General features: G+C 46.6%; 1 protein-coding gene across 1 annotated transcript in view; it reads right to left on the reverse strand.

The window, feature by feature from the left end:
- LOC119952888 (nuclear export mediator factor NEMF-like) overlaps window positions 1-21394 on the reverse strand; it is a 114461-nt gene that overhangs the window by 26053 nt on the left and 67014 nt on the right. Inside the window, exons 20-26 of the mRNA XM_038776509.1 lie at window positions 21132-21189; window positions 20652-20710; window positions 14991-15111; window positions 10545-11010; window positions 9145-9196; window positions 3663-3712; window positions 3002-3143 (exon numbers count right to left, since the gene is read on the reverse strand). Coding sequence (XP_038632437.1) covers window positions 3002-3143; window positions 3663-3712; window positions 9145-9196; window positions 10545-11010; window positions 14991-15111; window positions 20652-20710; window positions 21132-21189 — 948 coding nt within the window. The remainder of the gene's footprint in view (window positions 1-3001; window positions 3144-3662; window positions 3713-9144; window positions 9197-10544; window positions 11011-14990; window positions 15112-20651; window positions 20711-21131; window positions 21190-21394) is intronic.

A 21394-nucleotide genomic window follows, 5' to 3' on the forward strand; every position in this document is an offset into this window, starting at 1 on the left:
GGATAACGAGGGATAATGTAAACCTCGTCAAAAAGAGAAAGGAGGCTTTTGTACAGTCTAGAAGGGTAGGGACAGTCAAAACCCTTGAGGAGTATAAAGTAGGAAGGTACTTAAGCGGGAAATTAGGAGGGTTAAGAGGGGGTCATGAAAAGTCCTTGGCAAATAGGATTACGGTGAATCCCAAAGCTTTTTATTCATATGTAAAAAACAACAGAGTGGCCAGGGAAAAGATTTGACCACTTAAGGACAGTGGGGGGAATCTATGTGTTGAGCCAAGGAAATGCTGTTAGGGCCTGGTTTAGCACACTGGGCTAAATCGCTGGCTTTTAAAGCAGACCAAGGCAGGCCAGCAGCACGGTTCAATTCCCGTACCAGCCTCCCCAAACAGGCGCCGGAATGTGGCGACTAGGGGCTTTTCACAGTAACTTCATTGAAGCCTACTCGTGACAATAAGCGATTTTCATTTCATTTCATTTTCATTTCAAATGGGAAAGGTACTAAATGAGTACTTTGCATCAGTGTTCACCAAAGAAAAGGACTTTGTGGAAGATGATTCTTGGGTAGGGTGTGTGGATAGTCTGGATCATATTGACATCAAAAAGGTGGTATTGGGTGTTTTATAAGACATTAAGGTAGATGTCTCATGGGCCTGATGGAATTTACCCCAGAATACTGAGGGAAGCAAGGGATGAAATATTTGGGGCCTTGACTGACATCTCTGTATCCTCATTGGCTACAGGTGACATTCCAGAGGACTGGAGAATAGAATAGCTAATGTGGTACCGCTGTTAATCCAGGAAACCATAGGACGGTGAGCCAAACGTTGGTACTAGGTAAATTATTGGAGAGAATTCTCAGGAACAGGATTTATACCCATTTGGAAACAAATGGACTCATTGACGATAGACAGCATGGTTTTGTGAAGGGGAGGTTGTGCCTCACTAACTTGATTGAGTTTTTTGAGGAGGTGATAAAGATGATTGATGAGGGATGGCCGAGGACCCGGGTTCGTATCCCGGCCTTGGGTCACTGTCCATGTGGAGTTTGCACGTTCACCCCCACAACCCAAAGATGTGCTGGTTAGGTGGATTGGCCACGCTAAACTGCCCCTTAATTGGAGAAAAAAATAATTGGGTACCCTAAATGTTTTTTAAAAAAGATGATCGATGAGGGGAGGGCGGTTGATGTTGTTTACATGAACTTCAGTAAAGCCTTTAAGGTGCCTCATGACAGACTAGTACAAAAGATGAAGTTACAAGGGATCAGAGGTGAGGTGGCAACATGGATAGAGAACTGGCTTGGTCACAGAAGGCAGAGAGTAGCAGTAGAAGGGTGTTTTTCTGAATGGAAGGTGGTGACTAGTGGTGTTCCACAGGGATCAGTGCTGGGGCCTCTGTTGTTGGTAGTATACGTAAACGATTTGGAGGAAAATGTAGCTGGTCTGATTAGTAAGTTTGTGGGTGACACCAAGGTTGGTGGAGTGGCAGATAGTATTGAGGATTGTCAGAAGATACAGCAGGATATAGATAGGTTGGAGACTTGGGCAGAGAAATGGCAAATGGAGTTTAATCCAGACAAATGTGAAGTAATGCATTTTGGTAGGTCTAACAGAGGGAAAATATACAGTAAATGGCAAAACTCTTCGGAATATAGAAAGTCAGAGAGGTCTGGGCATACAGGTCCACAGATCTTTGAAAGTGGCATCACAAGTGGACAAGGGAGTCAAGAAAGGGTATGGGATGTTTGCTTTCATTGGACGGGGCATGGAGTACAAAAACTGGCAAGTCATGTAACAGTTGTATAGAACCTTGGTAAGGCCGCACTTGGAATATTGCGCACAATTCTGGTCGCCACACTACCAGATGGATGTGGAGGCTTTGGAGAGGGTGCAGAGGAGGTTTACCAGGGTGCTTTCTGGTCTGAAGGGTGTTAGCTATGCGGAGAGGCTGAATAGACTCAGACTGTTTTCATTAGAACGACAGAGATTAAGGGGACAGAGGTCTGCAAGGTTATGAGGCATGGGTGGATGAGCAGGAACTCTTTCCCAGGGTGGAGGGGTCAGTCACTAGGGGGCATAGGTTTTAAGGTCCATGGGGCAACGTTTGGAGATGTGCGAGGCAAGTTTTTACACAGAGGGTGGCGACTCCCTGGAACTCGCTGCCAGGGGTGGTTGTGGACGTAGAGGGTATAGAGGGAATCGGCACTAGGAAGTGCTGACGGTTTTGGCAAAGGGTGGTATCATGACCAATACACACTCGGAAGGACGAAGGGCCTGTTCCTGTGCTGTTTGTTCTAACCACTGTGCCACCATGCTGTGTCATTGGACTCGTAATCTCAAGACCCAGGGTTATGCTCTGGGGACCCGGGTTTGAATCCTAACATGGCAGATGGTGAAATCTGAATTCAGTAAAAATATATCCAGAGTTAAAAGCCTAACGATGACTATTAAATGATTGTTGATAGTCATAAAAACACATCTGATTCACTAATGTCTGGCCTACATGTGACTCCAGACCCACAGCCATGTGGTTGGCTCTTAAAAGCCCTCTGGAGTTGAAAGGAAATTCGGGATGGGCAATAAATGTCGGCACACGTATAGCAAAATGGAATTTTTTAAAAATCACATTGAAGTCCTGCAGATAAAAATCAGATACTAGGTGTCAATTCATGTTGCAAAAAAACTAACAAAACAAAACTATTAAGATCTCAACTCCACTATAAGAGGAAAAATACACAGCATGCATGGCAACATCTAAAAACAGATGCGCAGATCTTTACTAACTTCCACGATGCTGATTGACCTGTTGTTGCATTTTGAACATTTTCTATTTCTATTTGCGATTTCCAGCATTTGCAGTTTGACTTAATGTCTTCAATTATACAGCACAAGTACTGGATGATTCTTATACTATTGGATAATTCTGACAGCATATAAACCCCCAGTTACTGGAAAATAATGTAGTATTTACGCAGAACACACAAATCCATCTCCTCCCATTACCTTTTGTCCTCTTTTCAAAGGTTGCTGCGAAGATGGAAATGTTTTAGCATCCAGTTCTTCGACAGATGCTGTTTTCTTGTCTTCAGATTGATTTGTTAGTTCTGAGTCTTCAGTTTCAGGCTTTCTCTTTTTCTTAATTTCTCTGAAACACAAAAAGAAATTCCTCCCATCACCCACATAAAAACATCGAGTAGGGAAACTCAAGTAGTACAAACATTAACCAGTCACTAAATATTCTACTTAATCCAGTCAACAACTCCAACATTTTTGGGAGGGGTTCTTCACTTTTTAATTCCTGCTAAGTAAATACGGTTTCTGTTCCGATTGAAGATAAAGAGGAGCAAAATCATTAAGTCTTTAGGATACAAAGAAGCTCCCACACGCTACTTCCCATGGAATATCGCTCCTTATGAACAAAGACAATTAGATACCCCATGGCTGAAGTAATCAGCATGATCAACGAAGACTGTGAAGCAAAGGATTACTTAATTCATCATAATTATTTTGTGAAAAACCAGACAAAATAGTCACAAGCTGTGGTGTCCTATCACTAAGCCATCATAACAATAATTCTCAAAACATGGCTGTTCTCTCAGCAACCGTAGAGTATAATACTAAATAGTAACTTGTTTATTTTACAATAGTTCTAAATGATACCTACTTCCTCTGTTTGGATGTTAGGTGTTTCCGAATTTGTGGTTTCCCATCATCCTGCAAGAAGGAATGGATTTGCTTAATTCACAACTGATGTTCTGAAACTCTACAATATTATAAATGTAGCATAACGTAGGAGAGACATTACAAAAGTGGCAATATCATGGCCAGTATACAACAGAAAACATTTTTAATTACAATTCTAACCGAAAACCCATGAGAGTCTGAGAAAAATGTGAATTTTTTTCCATTGTTAAATAATTAACTAGAGTTCTTCCTCACTCCTTTCTCCTGCCCAAGTACCCTGAGCCTAATCTATTACAAATGCTGTCCGCAGATCAAAAGCGTCATATATTATTCAGCAAAATTAACAGTTTCTAAGCACTCTCACCCAAGGGCAGCTGAAATATTGGACGTGCGCACAATAACATGGTGGTAAAATAGACCTGCAGCAGGGGCTGATTTACAATGAAACACAACATGCCGGAGCACGGAGCCCCCAGAGGCAGGGGCTCCAAAATGCAGTTTCTCTGAATCATATCACTCACAGCCAATTATGTTCAGACAAATATTGAAAACCCACCAACAATTCAAAAGTCAGTCACTATTCCCAACCAACCACAGATGAAAGGACAGGACGTATCTGATCCGTTGTAACTCTCGATTCTATGGCACTATGGAGACATTCACAAGTTCAGAACTACATTGCAAATACTGCATGGGGCCAAGTGTCTCCACATTCAGTAGCATTAGTGTGGAATCAGGGAAGACCCAGTCCGTGGTGCCTGATGTGGCCGTTGGCGGCCACCGTTTGGGTATCGAAACAGTGCACACGAGTCGGAACAGCTGCCATGTTGGCGGGCTGAAATTTGAGGTGCTCACCTGTAAACCCAAGCCCACGGTGGAACCAGGAGCGCAGGTGATTTAACTCCCTCTATCTGATCACCCCCTCACCCCCATCGTCCTTCCTTCACTCCTGTTCCATCTCCTTCACCCACCCATAATCTCATTCAGCCCCATTCTCCCCCTTCTTCACTTAGATCCTCCCTCCCTCATTCAACCCAAATCTTTCCTTCACCCCCCCGTCCCTCTCCTTCTCCCACCCCCCCACCCCCGCGTCCCTCTCCTTCAACCCCCCCCCCCCGCCCCGTCCCCCTCCTTCACCCCCAGGTCCCCCTCCTTCACCCCCCCGTCCCCCTCCTTCACCCCCCCCCCCCCGTCAACCTCCTTCACCCCCGTCCCTCTCCTTCACCCCCCCATCCACCTCCTTCACCCCCCCCCCCCGTCCCCCTCCTTCCCCCCCCCCCCGTCCCTCTCCTTCACCCCCCCGTCCCCCTCCTTCACCCCCCCGTACCCCTCCTTCACCCCACCTTCCCCCTCCTTCACCCCACCGTCCACCTCCTTCACCCCACCGTCCCTCTCCTTCACCGCCCCACCGTCCCTCTCCTTCACCGCCCCACCGTCCCTCTCCTTCACCGCCCCACCGTCCCTCTCCTTCACCGCCCCACCGTCCCTCTCCTTCACCGCCCCAATCCCCCTCCTTCACCCCCCAATCCCCCTCCTTCACCCCCCAATCCCCCTCCTTCACCCCCCAATCCCCCTCCTTCCCCCCGTCCCCCTCCTTCGCACCCCCATCCCCCTCCTTCACACCCCCATCCCCCTCCTTCACCCCCCAATCCCCCTCCTTCACCCCCCAATCCCCCTCCTTCACCCCCCAATCCCCCTCCTTCCCCCCCCAATCCCCCTCCTTCCCCCCCGTCCCCCTCCTTCGCACCCCATCCCCCTCCTTCACACCCCCATCCCCCTCCTTCACACCCCCATCCCCCTCCTTCGCACCCCCATCCCCCTCCTTCACACCCCATCCCCCTCCTTTACCCCCATCCCCCTCCTTTACCCCCCATCCCCCTCCTTCACCTACCTGCCAACCCCCTCCTTCACCTCTCCATTCCCCTCCTTCACCACCTCGTCCCTCTCCTTCACATCCCCACCCTCCTCCTTCACCCCCCATCCCCCTCCTTCACCCCCATCCTTCTCCTTCACCCCCCATCTCCCTCCCAACCCCTTCCTTCACCCCCCATTCCCCTCCTTCACCCCCTCCCATCCCTCTCCTTCACACCCCCACCCCCCTCCTTCACCCCCCATCCATCTCCTTCATCCCCCACCCTTCTCCTTCACCCCCCATCCCCCCCTCCTTCAACCCCCAACCTTCTCCTTCACCCCCCCAACCTTCTCCTTCACCCCCCATCCCCACTCCTTCACTCCCCCATCCCCCTCCTTCAACCCGCCAACCCCCTCCTTCACCTACCCATTCCTACACCCCCGTCCCCCCTCCCTCACCCCCTAATCCCCCCTCCTTCACCTCGCCATCCCCCCTCCTTCACCACCCCATCTTTCTCCTTATCTCCCATCCATCTCCTTCAACCCCCCAACCCCCTCCTGCACCTCCCCATCCCCCTCCTTCATCTCCCCACCCCCTGTCCCCCTCCTTCAACACCCCATGTCCCCCTCCTTCACCCCCCCCGTCCCCCTCCTTCACCCCCCCGTCCCCCTCCTTCAACACCCCATGTCCCCCTCCTTCACCCCCCCCCCGTCCCCCTCCTTCACCCCCCCCCCCCCCCCACCCCCCCCGTCACCCCCCGGTCCCCCTCCTTCACCCCCCAACCTCCTTCTCCCACCATGCCCCCCTCCTTCTCCCACCATGCCCCCCCTCCTTCTCCCACCATGCCCCCTCTCCTTCTCCCACCATGCCCCCTCTCCTTCTCCCACCATGCCCCCCCTCCTTCTCCCACCATGCCCCCCCTCCTTCTCCCACCATGCCCCCCTCCTTCTCCCACCATGCCCCCCTCCTTCTCCCACCATGCCCCCCCTCCTTCTCCCACCATGCCCCCCCTCCTTCTCCCACCATGCCCCCCCTCCTTCTCCCACCATGCCCCCCCCTCCTTCTCCCACCATGCCCCCCTCCTTCTCCCACCATGCCCCCCTCCTTCTCCCACCATGCCCCCCCTCCTTCTCCCACCATGCCCCCCCTCCTTCTCCCACCATGCCCCCCCTCCTTCTCCCACCATGCCCCCCCTCCTTCTCCCACCATGCCCCCCCCTCCTTCTCCCACCATGCCCCCCCCTCCTTCTCCCACCATGCCCCCCTCCTATGCCCCCCCTCCTTCTCCCACCATGCCCCCCTCCTTCACCTCTGTCCTTCATATTCTACCCTCCTCCCAACATTCCCTTGTAGGGAAACACTTTGTGGGGGAGTGGAAATGAGAGAGTGCGTGTTTGTGTCCAGGCTCCTCTAACAGAGAGAGATCCTGACAGCATCCTCCACTCGGGGATGTGACCCCTGGCATTGTTATGCAGTTTGCTACTGGAATTATTCAAAGGCAACTGTAATTACAGTACGATGTGGCATATAGAGTTCACCACCAGCTTACCGGCAGAGAGAAGCACATTCTGCAGGTAAATCCCTCACTTTAACACTGAGGCAAAGCCAAGACAGTCCACTTTAAGCCTGCATTCCCTCAGAAAGAACAATGTATTCTGCTTTTTGATTAACATAATTTCTTCCTTTGTGTTATTGCAAGCAGGGGCAAATGAAGGCAATGGCCTCTTTATAGATTCTCAGTATCAGGGCTGCTATCTCTTTAGGCTTCTCAACTTAATAAATATTTTATTATGGGTAGGTAATTCATGTTTTTAATAGGCATGAATTACATAATTAAACTGTTGTATAATGAATTTCTAGCTAAGTTAAAGACTAATGATTCAAGGTTTGAAATATAATGCCAACTAGCACAATATTTTTCATTTAAAAAGCATTGTTTTACTGGCATTTAATACACAAGAAAACAACGTAATAGGAGATTGAGAAATTATATGACCATCACATTTTCTTAGAACTACTGCACCTCATAATTTCCAACTATTCCACAGAGAGGCTGAATAGACTCGGACTGTTTTCATTAGAACAACAGAGATTAAGGGGCGATCTGATAGAGGTCTACAAGATTATGAGAGGCATGGGGAGAGTGGATGGGCAGGCACACTTTCCCAGGGTGGAGGGATCAGTCACTAGAGGGCATAGGTTTAAGATCCGTGCGGCAACATTTAAAGGAGATGTGCGAGGCAGTTTTTTTTTTATAAACACAGAGGGTTGTGAGTGCCTGGAACACACTGCCAGGGGAGGTTCTGGAAACAGATACATTAACAGCGTTCAAAAGGCATTTCGACAAATAAATGGATGGGATGGGTATAGAGGGATATGGCACTAGGAAGTGCTAAGGGTTTTGGCCAAGGTGCTATCATGACTGGTACAGGCCTGTTCCTGTGCTGTACTGTTCTTTGGAGAAAGGCAGAGAGAGAAAGTCTGATTAGGGGTGGAGGGTGTGCTCAGGGAAGAGTGCATGTGTGCCAGGAGTAGAGGGGGAAAGAAAATGTGTGCGAGGGGTGAAGAGAGAATTTGTGCGAGGGATGTGGGAGAGCGTGTGTGAGGGATGGGAGGAAAGTTAAGTGTGCGCGAGGGGCAGGGGAAAAAAGCGGGTGCACGAGGGGCGAGGAAGAAAGAATATGTGGGCAGGGGGAATAAGTGTGTGTGCACGAGAAATGGGCTTCGACCTTCAGATACCAGGATTTTGGGCAAAATGAAGCTGGGCACAGGCCTGTAAATCCATCTCTGCCCTCAGGTCTACACTCAGCTAATGGGTCCTGCGTGGGATTGCAAAATTGTACTTTATGTTGGAGGCCAACATTTAAATCCATCCCAGATCATAGGTTAGAAGTCTCATGTTGGAAGAAGACTCAAGGAGCTCTATGCTGTACCTTTAGATAGGTTTTATGACCCAAATGTGCTTGGTCCTGTAATTGGGAAAGCATTCAATTCTATGGCATTAATATTTTGCCACTTCATGAAAGGAAATCATCCAAAATACTAGTTTGAGAGAGGGAATCAGTGCTTTCAAAAATCAGTGTTTTGTTCGTTTCTTTATTGAGTACCTGGAAAAAGCTTTTCTAAAAATAGACCATATATTTGTGCTGTTGTACTGTATGCATTAAATACATTTCAAGTTTTTGCTTTTAATTTTTAGGGTCATTTCATTTTAGACATATCTGTCAGAAACAACTCTCAGAGGAAGGTGGGATGAATAGCAAAGTTACCGGTGTCCTAAAAATGCAAAATAACCACATCCCCAGAACCAAGGTTGAAACCATTTTAATTCCTATATACAATATTAGCATTTTTGAGCCCTTTCTGAAGGGAACTACCACTTTAATACCAATTTGCGCAAGTATTAATAAAACTGAAACACAAACTCAATTTGTTTAAGAACCTCACAGGTTGTAGAATCAGACAGTCTGAGCTGTATTCAAATCTAGATCCCAGTGGTTAAAAAAAAGGCATTCTAACTCACTGCAACACCAAAACAGAGTAAAACATGATTTTAAAAAATACTTCATTGACACTTATGCACCCAAAGTTAAACTAAAGAAGTATTTTACCCAAACTTCTTCAATTGGCTCTTTAATAGTTGTAGTCTGTATCTGCAAACGTCTGTTGAAAATAAGATATAAAATATTTAAATAATTGGATTTATTTGATCACTATAGCTCTTTCATAGTCCTATAATGGATGGCTTAGATAAAATATTCTTGAATAATTTATCTTTTAAAAATCGAAACAAGCCTTTAGCTTAATGACACCTTGAAAAGAAAGTTACGTGAAATGCGAACTTGGTGTTTTCCCACTTACAAAGAAGCCCGTTGTGACAATACGTACTCGAATTGCATCAGTAGGCCATCTCTCAGTGGCAGAATTTTGTATTCTATAAACTGGCATTTTTAATTTGGTGATTCTGTTTGTGCATATCACAGTTGAAATGTCTTTTTTATAGTTAACTGGTTCCTTTGGTAAAAAAAATCCAAAATATTCTTCAGGGAAGTAATGGCAGATGGACACCAAACCTATTGGCTAAAACAGTGTCACCATAGTCACACCTATGACTAATCAGCATTTGCTAATGAATAATATTGCTCTAATCAGCAGCTAAACAGAATTGGAATTATCACATGCCTCCACATCCAACACACAGATTATGGCGCAATTTAGTTGAGTAAGCGCATGTTTTAAATATTGGGTCAGTGTTACCAGTGGGATAGATACCAATTATTTATGGCAAAAACAAAACCAACTTTCCCAGATATATTGAACGATATAAGTGTGCAGTGTCCGTTCTGGTTCATGGATGGGTCAGCCTGGCTCAATTTGACATACATTCACCTCTAAAGCCAGCAGGTTGTGGGTTCAAGGAGCATTATAAAACAAAACATACCAGGCCACAGAAGACATTATTAGGGAAGATGGTCAAAAAGCTAGTCAAGGAAGTATGTTTCAGGGCTGTCTTAATGGAGGAAAGCAAGGTCAAGTGGCAAAGAGGTTTGCGGGGGGAAAATCCAGCCCTTCGGCCCAACCAACCAAAGGCAAGGCCACCAATGAAATCATGGAATGTTCAAGAGACCAGAATTAGAGGAGTACAGATGTTTCAGAGCTGGAGAAAATTACACAGATAATGAAGAAGGCAAGGCCATTGAGACATTTGTCAAGGTCTGATGCATTACTCTGCTCCCTCTGGAAACCAGGAAGATCCTATGAAGACATGGGACAGAACAAGTCACTAGATAATCTGGAAATGGGTCTGTTTGTTGCCTGGAAATACTACAAATTTTACCCAGTGTTAGAAGAACAAGTGAAATCATTCTTGAAATGTTATAGAAATAAGGTTTCAACCAGAGAGTTACCTGAAACACAGAAGTCAAAAATAGTTAGACTGAGAAAAAGGAGCAGATGCCCTACAATTATAACCACCTTTATATGACCTAAAGCAAATTTAAATAAAAATTACCTCTTTGACTGAAGATGTGACAGATCAATAGATGTGTCAGGGTAACTAAATTCTACATTATCTTTTTCATCATAACCTTCCACAATCTTCTGGGCGTCATCGGAATCTTTCAGAGCAGATTCCCTTTCATCCTGTTTGTCTGATTCATCTTCAGCATTGTCCTGTTGACCCTCTGCAACTTCTTGCACCTCTGCGGACTGGTTGTTTTCAGGTACTGGACTGGTGTCTTCAACATCATCACTACTACTCTCATCATTATCTTGTTGATCCTCTGCAACCGTTTGCACATTTTCAGGTTCGTTGTTTTCAGTTTCTGTACTGGTCTCTTCACTGTCATCACTACTGCTCTCATCATAGTTCTGCTGATCTTCTGCAACCCCTTGTGCCTCTTCAGACTGCTGGTTTTCAGCTTCTATACCAGTATCTTTATTTTCATCGCTACTACTTCCATCATTGTCTGATTGGGCTGAACACAATAATTTATTACATAAATCCTTAAATCATAGTCATTTCTAATATTAATTGAGCAACTCACATTTTGGAAAGGAAGCTAAAAAAATTAGACAATCATTTCTGTCGCTATGTGTGATTATCCACAAAAGTAAAACATGTATCAATACAATTAAGTTAAACTATTATAGTTACATAATGGAAGCCTCTTCTATACTAGTAAAGCAGTGAAAATAGCGGGTGGAATTGCCCGGGGCCGACGTCAAACCCGTCCCCGCTGGTCGGCGGGCCCCCCGCGCCGATTCTCCGGCCCGCGATGGTCCGAAGACCCGCCGCTAACAGGCCGTTCCCGCCGGCGGGAATCAAAGCACGTCTGGTGCCGGCGGGATTGGTGGCGCAGGCGGGCGCCGGGGTCCGGGGGGGGGGGGGGGGGGGGGGGGGGGGAGACGCGGGGCAATCTGGCCCCGGGGGGTGCCCCCACGGTGGCCCGGCCTGTGCCGTGGGGGCACTCTTTTTCTTCCGCCCCGCCATGGCCTTCACCATGGCGGGGGCGGACGAGACCCCCCTCCGCTGCGCATGCGCTAGTATGACATCAGCAGCCGCTGACGCACTGGCGCATGCGCGGACTTCCGCCGGCCGCGAAGGCCTTTTGGCCCCGGCTGGCGGGGCGCCAAAGGCCGTTCGCGCCGACCGGCGGAACGGGAGCCACTCCGGCGCGGGCCTAGCCCCTAAAGGTACGGAGAATTCCACATCTTTGGGGAGGCCCGACGCCCGAGTGGTCCACGCCACTCCGTCCTGCCGGGACCCGCCCCCGCCCCGCCGGGTAGGGGAGAATCCCAGCCAGTGTTTCTGCTCATAGAAAAAGCTTATAATTTTATCAAAAGACAGTTGACTCTCCTGTAAAGTGATAGCATCATTACTCAAATGAAGGTGATTCACTAACTGGTATTTCTATTCTTTGAGATTCCCCCATTAATTTAAGGAAAGAAACATAGAAAATAGGAGCAGGAGAAGGCTCTTCGGCCCTTCGACCTGCTCCACCATTCATTATGTTCATGGTTGATCATCCAACTCAACTGCCTAATCCCACCGTCCCCCATATTCTTTGATCCCTTTCGCCCGAATTGCTATATCTAACTGCTTCTTGAAAACATACAGGGCTGTATTCTCCGCCGGCTCCAAAAATCGCGGAGGCTGTCGTGAACTCTGCCGAGGTTTACGACGGCCTCGGGGGCCCCTCCCCGCACCTAATTCACCCCCACCTGGGGGGCTAGGAGCGGGCCCCCGTCGTTCCCGGCCGCGACCTCGGCCGTTGGAAATGACGCCCGAACGGCACTTCGCGGATGTCATCCGCGCATGCGCAGTAACCCGCGCATGCGCGATGCCGTCTTTCTCCACCACCGCCTGGCAAGACGTGGCGCCTTGATCTTGCCGGGAGGCAGAGGGGAAAGAGTGCGTCCGTTTTGGACGCAGGCCAGACAATCGGTGGGCACCGATCACGGGCCTGTCCCCTCCGGAGCACAGTCACGGAGCTCCCGTCCCAATCGGGCCCCTGGATGCCCCAAATGGGCATCCGGCGCCCGTTTCACGAATGCAGCGACCAGGTGTGGTTGCTGCCGTGGTGAAACGGGCGTAAAGGGCCAGCCGCTCGGCCCATCGGGCTCGGAGAATCGCCGTTCGCCATGAAAAACGGCAAGCGCCGATTTTTCCTTTGGGGGGGGGGGATATCGCGGGGGCGCGTAAAAAATGTGGGGAGGCCCTCCCACGATTCTCCCACGCCACGTGGGGAGCGGAGAATTCCGCCCACAATGTTTTGGCCTCAACTACTTCCTGTAGTAACCAATTCCACAGACCGATCATGCTCTGGGTGAAGAAACTTCTCCTCATCTCTGTCCTAAATGGTCTACTACTCCATATCCTCAGACTGGTTCTGAACACACTCACCATCAGGAAGATCCTTCTTGCATCTATCCGGTCTAGTCCTGTTAGAATTTTATAGGTTTCTATAAGATCCTCCCTCATTCTTCTGAATTCCAGCAAATACAATCCTAACCAATTCAATCTCTCTTCAAACAACAGTCCCGCCATCCCAGGAATCAGTCTGGGAAACCTCCGCTGTACTCTCTCTAGAGCAAGAACATCCTTCCTCAGATAAGGAGACCAAAACTGCACACAATATTCCAGGTGTGGCCTCACCAAGGTCCTGTATAATTGCAGCAAGACATCCCTGCTCCTTACTCGAAACCTCACGCGATGAAGGCCAACATACCATTTGCCTTCTTTACCGCCTGCTGTACCTTCATGCTTACCTTCAGTGACTGGTGTACGAGGACAACGAGGTCACATTCCCCTCTCCTAATTTATAACAGTCTGCCTTCTCGTTTTTACTACCAAAGTGGATAACCTCACATTTCTCAAAATTATACTGCATCTCCCATTCATTTGCTCACTCACTCAACTTGTACAAATCACACTGAAGGACCTCTGCATTCTCCTCACAGCTAACCCCCTAACTTGGTGTCATCTGTAAATTTGGAGATATTACATTTTGTTCCCTCATTTAAATCATTAATATATATTGTGAATAGCTGGGGCCCAACACCAATTCCTGAGGTACCCCACTAGTCACTGCCTGTCAATTTGAAAAAGACCTATTAATTCCTACTCTTTGTTTCCCGTCTGCCATCCATCTCAATACACTACCCCTAATCCCAAGTGCTTGAATTTTACACAGTAATCTCTTATGTCAGACTTTGTCAAAAGTCTTCTGGAAGTCCAAATGTACCACATCCACTGGCTCCCCCTTGTCAACACTACTAGTTACATCCTTGAAGAATTCCAGTAGATTGGTCAAGCATAATTTCCCGATCATAAATCCATGCTGACTCTGTCCGATCCTGCCACTATTTTCAAAGTGCTCTGCTATAAAATCTTTGATAATGGATTCTAGAATTTTCCCCACTATCGAAGTCAGGCTTACTGGACTATAATTCCCTGTTTTCTCTCTACCTTCCTTTTTAAATAGTGGAGTTACATTAGCTACCCTCCAATCTGCAGGACTGTCCCAGAGTCTACAGAATCCTGGCAGATGACCTACAATCTGGTGATGATCTGAGAGAATGGATTTATGACTTCAAAAGGGACTGGTTTTGACACATCCACGGAGAAAAACAGAAAAAAAGAGATATAAAGCACATGCAGTTACCATTGGCTTGGTGGAGCTGACCATGGGTATGTGAAAGCAGAGTTACTGACAGCTCAAACAATTATGGCAAGTCTTGCAGTACAACCTAGCCAAAATATCCAAGAGCGTGCTGCTCTTTGCACAATTTCACCAAAGTGGAATTACCAATAAATACCGTGGGTCAGAAAATGGAGCGGAGATATAGCCTTCTGTTAGCCACGGTCAAATGTTATCATTCTGCATGTGGCCATGCTCCAGCCATGATTCCTCCCCGACAGCTGGATAACTTTTAAGGAACTAGGTATGCCTTTAAGGGCATTAAAATAGGTACTGCGTTATCAATATCATGAGCTGACAACAGGGGGACTGGTAGGTTTAAGGACACAGGAAAGGAAAACAGTGTGAATGCTCTCGAATTTCACCCAGTTTATTTTACCTTAACCAATAACAGTAGGTGTAAAATTAAATGAAAAACGAATACTGTTTATTTTCTAGCTGGAGGAACAGTTATGGTATGGAAATATGGAATTCAATAGCTCAACCAAATCTCCCAGTAGCTTCACTTGCACAAACTGCTTCCTTTAAAAGATGCACAGGCACTGTGAATAATTCTGGATAAAGATTTTTTTTTGGAAATATAACCATGGAGCATTAAATACATTAATGACAAGTCACAGAAGCTTTCTTCGTTCCATTTTTTTAAAAAAATGCTGAATTCACTTTTAAGAAAGCTTGGTTGAGTAAATAATTTCTCTGGAAACACTTCAGAATCTTCTGTTATAAATATTTTTATATGATCTTTCTTGTATTACCTAAAGGTACAGTATCCTCAGAATAAAGTTCAGACACGTTGCTAGATACTGTCTCCATGTCTTCATCCTGCACTTTTACCTTCCGTTCACCTATGTGCCTCCACAAAAATTGTTCATCAACCTAAGTACAAGCAAACCACAGAACTTTTAAAATCTCAGAAATAGTAATAAAATATCAAACAGGATACATATATATGTTCTAGTCCTGATTATCTTATAGTCAAAATACAACTTCCCACAGGACAAGATAAACTTAATCCTAACGAGGTAGATAATTAAGAAATTAAATTAAATTGGGAATTAGATTGCAACATGAACTAGCGTAATTCTGATCCCAAAATGGAAATGCTCTCTTTCTGCTGGCTGCAATAGTTCTATGGCATGATTTTAGACAAATCACTCCTATTAGGCTTGGACTTGCACCACAAAACTGCCTCGAAATTGGCACTAATTTGAAGTTTCGCTCAGAAAAGCCATGTGTTGTGGGAAATGGAAATATCATACTGGTGTAGCATGGAAGGTTCTTCTACAAGTTGGAGTTAAATGACATAAAAGTAAAGGCAGGTTTACTGAAATAACTGGGAAGAAAATTTAAATGATCGGAACTCAGCATGTTGAACAGTTCCGGTTCTGGCAACCTTCCACATGATTGACAAGCAGCAAACAAATTTATTTCAGATGGGGTGTCATCATATGGTGCACCTTTTCTGATTGCTGTTAAGGCCGATCCTTGAGAGGCAGATTCTGCCACAAGTGCTGCACATGAAGCTACTAAGATCATTGTAGCTTGTTGTTTTCAGCGCTGCCGTCTGTTGACAAGTCACTGAAGCCACAGATGATATCATCATAATGGTGCACACCAGCACACAGGAGGTGTCGCCATTTTCCTCTATTTCCAGCTAGTGACCCTGGATGCAATAATCAACGTCTGGGGCCTTTGTACCACAGTTGCAAGCATCCTTGAAGCGGATCTTTGGGCAACCTACTGGTTTCCCAATTCCAGCTGCCTCTTTATACAGAAAGCTCTTGGGTATGCAACCATCTTCCATCCTGCAGATTTGCCCAACCAATGAAGATGCCTCTGTCTGATGAGTGCTAGCAAACTTGGGAACTCTGCCTTTGAGAGGACCACTGCAATCATAACTTTGTCCTGCACAGATATACTCAGAATGAGCCACAACAGCAATGGTGCAAATCATTGAGATGCTTTTCTTAATAGCTGTAAGTCGTCCACTCTCCATACGGCAAGGTGCTGAGAACACAGGCCGTATAAAGCATCAGTTTGGTCCTAAGGGTCAGTTTGATGTTATTCCATGTGTGTTTACATAGTGCCTTAAATGGGAGGACAACAGTTCCAATCATTGTAGGTGTCAGGATAGGTAAAGAGGTTGAAAAGACATTTGGTATCCTGGGCTTTATAGAGGCAGAACAAGGAAATAATGATGAATGGTCTCAACGAGAGTATTTTGTCCAATTTTGAACAACACACTTCACAAGGGATGTGAGATTTTAGGGAGGGTGCAGAAATAATTTACAAAAATTGTTCTATGGACGATGGGCTTCACTTCCATGGATAGATTGGAGACGGTGGGTTTGTTCTCCATAAGGAAAGGTCAAGAGGCTATTTGGTGGAGATACTTAAAATCATGAAGGGTCAAGCCAGATTAGGCAGTGAAACTGGTCTCATTGCCATAAGGGTTAAGAACCAGCGGACATAATACAAGATGACTGGCAAAAAAAAACACAATAGAAATATTTTTATGCAGTGAGTGGTTAGGATCTGGAATGCACTGCCTGAGATTATGGTGGAGACAGATTCAATCATGGGTTTCAAAGGGGAACTGAATAAGCACCTGAAGAGAAACTATTTGCAGGGATACAGGGAAGGTGTGGGGCACTACGACTAGCTGGGTTGTCCTTAGAGAACTGGCACAGACACGATAGGTTGAATGACTACCTTCTGTATTGTAACAATTCTATGAACAATTCTGAGCGTGCTAATCGATGCACTAACGACCAATTTAACACAATCAGTTGAGCTCATAATATAACTCATTTACACTTGCTAGAAGTGACATTCTTTGCCACAAAAGGGGTATGTTGGAGCCTTGCATCTCTTATGAATGACCTGGGAGTTTGTGAAGTCTATAGTTCCCGGTTGCTTTTTCCATGGTACCACCTTAATTAATCAGTCTTGACTTGCCAACCAATCAGCACCCCTTTCTCCTACAGTATAAATTGCTGCGATTATTTGAAATTTCACATTCTTGCGTTGCGATGAGAGCAAGGTGAAAAGCTTCGGCAACATGTACCTCTTCTCAGCAACGGTCAACTCAGTTTCCAGTCCGTGCCAGGGGAATCAGAGGGGAAGATTATTCCTGGACAGGCTTCTTGCAGTCCCAAACAGCCTGTGTGCCACAGGTCCTCTATCTCCCATATTAACTGTGACACTGTGCAAATGCACTTGGTGCACAATGACGTGCTATAATACTTAGGTGTGCAAGGATCCTCATGTAAATCCGTGTCAGTCCCTTGTTTTCCTTTATTTCCTGTTGTTTTGTCTTTCTGTACCCGGACAAAAATGTTCCTATGCCTTGAGGGCGAATTGCACCTTTAATTCAAAACCAGGCATCCCAGCAGGCTGTGCTGCTGCTATGACATTAATGATGACACATCTTGATGGACTTGACTCGGCCCATGGACTACTTTATTTTCCTGGGTCTTAACTGACACTCGATGCCGATTGGTGCTGATCGTTCTGGAATGTTCCTTACTTTGTGAGACGGTGTGTTTGCTTTCAGTTTTTATTTGATCAAGAAGCTTGCAGGATACAGCTCTGGGGCGAAATTCTCCGACCCCCAGCAGGGTCGGAGAATCGCCTGGGGCCGCCGAAAACCCCGCCCCCGCCGTGGCGGAGATTCTCCGCCACCCGGGAAGTGGCAGCGGCTGGAATCACGCCACTCTGATCGGCGAGGCCCCTGTGGTGGGCCGAAGTCCCGCCGCTGGGAGGCCACTCCCGCCGCCGAGGTTTGAACCACCTCTGGTGGCGGCGGGATCGGACCCCAGGGGGTGCCCCCACGGTGGCCAGGCCCGCGATCGTGGTCCCCCCCGCTCAGACACCGGGCCAGTGCCCTGGGTGCACTCTTTCTCTTCCACGGCCACCACGGCCTCCGCCATGGCGGAAGCGGAAGAGAAACCCACATCGCGCATGCGCCGACCGGCGAAAGCCTTTCAGCCAGCCCCGCTGCCGGGGGTGCCGGTTTTTTGCGCCAGTCTTCTGGTGCCAACCGCTCTGGCGCGGGGCTAGCCCCCAAAAGGTGCAGAGAATTCCCCACCTTTCGGGAGGCCCGACCCCGGAGTGGTTGGCGCCACTCCCCTACGCCGGGACCCCCCCCGTCATGCCGGGTAGGGGAGAATCCTGCCCCTGATCTCTCTTTCTTACCCAAGAGAAAATGCTGGAAAATCTCAGCAGGTCTGGCAGCATCTGTAGGGAGAGAAAGGAGCTAACGTTTCGAATCCAGATTACCCATTGCCAGAGTTCTAGCAAAGGGTCATCTGGACTCGAAACCTTAGCTCTTTTCTCTCCCTACAGATGCTGCCAGACCTGCAGAGATTTTCCAGCATTTTCTCTCTGGTTTCAGATTCCAGCATCTGCAGTAATTTACTTTTATCTCTCTCTTACCTGATGGCCTATGACTAAAGACCTAAAGAAAACACCTTTCTCTCTGCACAGCCTGTGAGAATGTTTCCAAGCAGTTAGTTTCATTTTAAACACAAAGCTGAAGAAAGCTCCTTTTGAATCTCTCTCAGGAGGGTAAATCTCTGGGCAAATCTCTCTCAAAAACCCCAGTTAGAGGCTCTAGTTTCTTCTCACCCGAGCTGGCAAATATTCTATCGAAAGAATGCTAGGATCCCAAAGAAGGTCTTACAAAAAACAAAATCAACGGTAAGGCTAGCCCTCCCAAACCTACATTCTACCATTGGGCGGTGACAGCCGAGCGAATAAGGGGATGGATCAAGGAGCAAGAAGCCAAGTGGGTGCGTGCGGAAGAGGCCTCCTGTAAGGGGACCTCACTCCGGGCCCTCGCCACGGCGGTATTCCCATCCCCACCCAAAAAACACTCCAGCAGCCCGGTGGTGATAGCCACCCTCCAGTCCTGGAACCAACTACGGCAGCAATTTGGCCTGACCAAAATGTCTGACAAAGTTCCATTCTGCAACAACCATAGGTTCACACCAGCACTGACTGACGCCACCTTCAAAAGGAGAATATAGGTGGAAGACGGGAGGGCCGGCTGAAGCGGTAGTGTGCACGAGAAGACAACGGCGGCAAAATATGTCCAGGAGAAGCAAGGGGCAACACCGGCACCAGACCCATTCGAGGATTGCCCTCCGGAATTGTCTCTCCGGCACAAACAGATGCCTATTTATATATATATCCTGTGTATATAGTGGCAAATATACTTTGTTCGAAAATCCAATAAAAAAACATTTATTTAAAAAAATATTCTATCGAAACTGGACACAAAATAAAATAAAATTCCAAGCTGAGAGCTGATTTTGTGTGGAGACAAGTAATCTTAAGGATCCGATCCAGCCACTAGCTGAGCAGGGTCAGTGGTTTAAAAAAATCCTTCTTGTAATCTCGTGTGGAGAACTCCAGTCTTATTGCAGTGAGGCTGATAAGTATTCTGGTAGAGTTGGAAAAGCTCAGGTTTGTACAAGTTAATGTGACTCCTCAGAGGGGATTCCACAGCCTGGAAGGTGTGCCTTAAGTTTTCAGCCAGAAGACCCTCGTTAGCCATTTAACTGTTGTTTCAACACTCCATGTCCTGAAGGGACAGTCAGCTGGAAAACAACTTCAATGTCCGAAGCAAGGACACTTATCTTCCATCTCACATTAATCTTCTACTATGTTTCTCCTCCCCCTCCCTCTGCATGTGAATGCCTTGTGTGTGTTTAGGTAGAGGGTGGGAAGGTAAAAGGGAGAAGTAGTAGATTAGCTGGCCATTATTCTATTGTGATTATCGCATGCCTTATCTTTATTGTTGTTATAAACAGTTGTTGTGTTTTATTTGGTGTAGTTAAAATTCCCTCCATTTGGTGCCTGTAAGTCATTGGAGCAGCCACAGGTCAAAGATCTCAGAAACTACATATGAATTTTGAGTTAATTCGCTTGTAGAATATAGCCGTAGAACAAAGTGCAGAAGGGGTCCATTCGGCCCATCGAGTCTGCACCGACCCACTTAAGCCCTCACTTCCACCCCATCCCTGTAACCCAATAACCCCATCTAACCTTTTTTGGTCACTAAGGGAAATTTATAATGGCCAATCCACCTAACCTGCACGTCTTTGGACTGTGGGAGGAAACCAGGGGACCTGGAGGAAACCCACGCAGACACGAGGAGAACGTGCAGACTCTGCACAGTGACTGATCAGGGAATCGAACCTGGGACCATGGCACTGTGAAACCACAATGCTAATCACTTGTGCTACCGTGCTACCCTGCTTTGTGTTGGGACTCTGGGACCCGTGGGGCTCGAATTGACCATGCAATAGCTCAGGGTATCGTAACAAGTATAGATGCCAAAAATATGGTTAAGGGGCCTAACTATACTAGATTATTTCACACCACATTTCTAGAAAATATTCATACATTACCTTAAACAAAAAACCAAATCCCATCATAAGATAAGAAGGTGGAAGGTAGTTTTTTTTACCTAGAAAATGAAATAACATTTGGGAGATCAAATAAATGCTGTAAAAGCAATAAAGCACCTGCAAAACTTTACTCAACAGAATATCAGATTTAACAGAAAAAAATACAACTTGTTATGTTATATTAAAATTATCTTAAAACCTGTTGATAATGAATTATGTTATTTTAGCTAAATCAAAATAATGCACAATCTACCTAGGCTTCTATCTTCAAATGGCTACACATGGGGAGGGGATCAATAGCTTTTTTAAAAGCTTTTTTTTATACAGTTTAAGATTTATATATAAAAATATGACTTGTAGTTCCACTGTGGTGCAACACCTCAAATGGTTGAAAATCTGAAGTAATAGAAATAACGTAAAAGTGATTTTAAAAAATCAAATTACCAAACAACCAATCAATGTCAGCAACATTCTACTTACCCCTGATCATGAAACTTCCTGTAGTCAGGTATTCTCCTGTAGGTGCTGTTTTTGATACCTGAAGGTTTAAAGATGACAAATTTAAGAACATCTTTTTCACATTTATTTTTAAATAGCTGTAAATAAAAATTGCAGACCAATGTGGTAATACCAATTGGTGCAGAGAGCCATGGAGGAAGCAGCAGAACACCCACACTTTGGGATGAGCTCCCAGGCAAATGAGTGCAGTTGCAGCAGTAACGGCTCGGCTAATAGGATGGAGG

This window comes from Scyliorhinus canicula, chromosome 2, assembly GCF_902713615.1.
Source record: "Scyliorhinus canicula chromosome 2, sScyCan1.1, whole genome shotgun sequence".
NCBI lineage: Eukaryota > Metazoa > Chordata > Chondrichthyes > Carcharhiniformes > Scyliorhinidae > Scyliorhinus > Scyliorhinus canicula.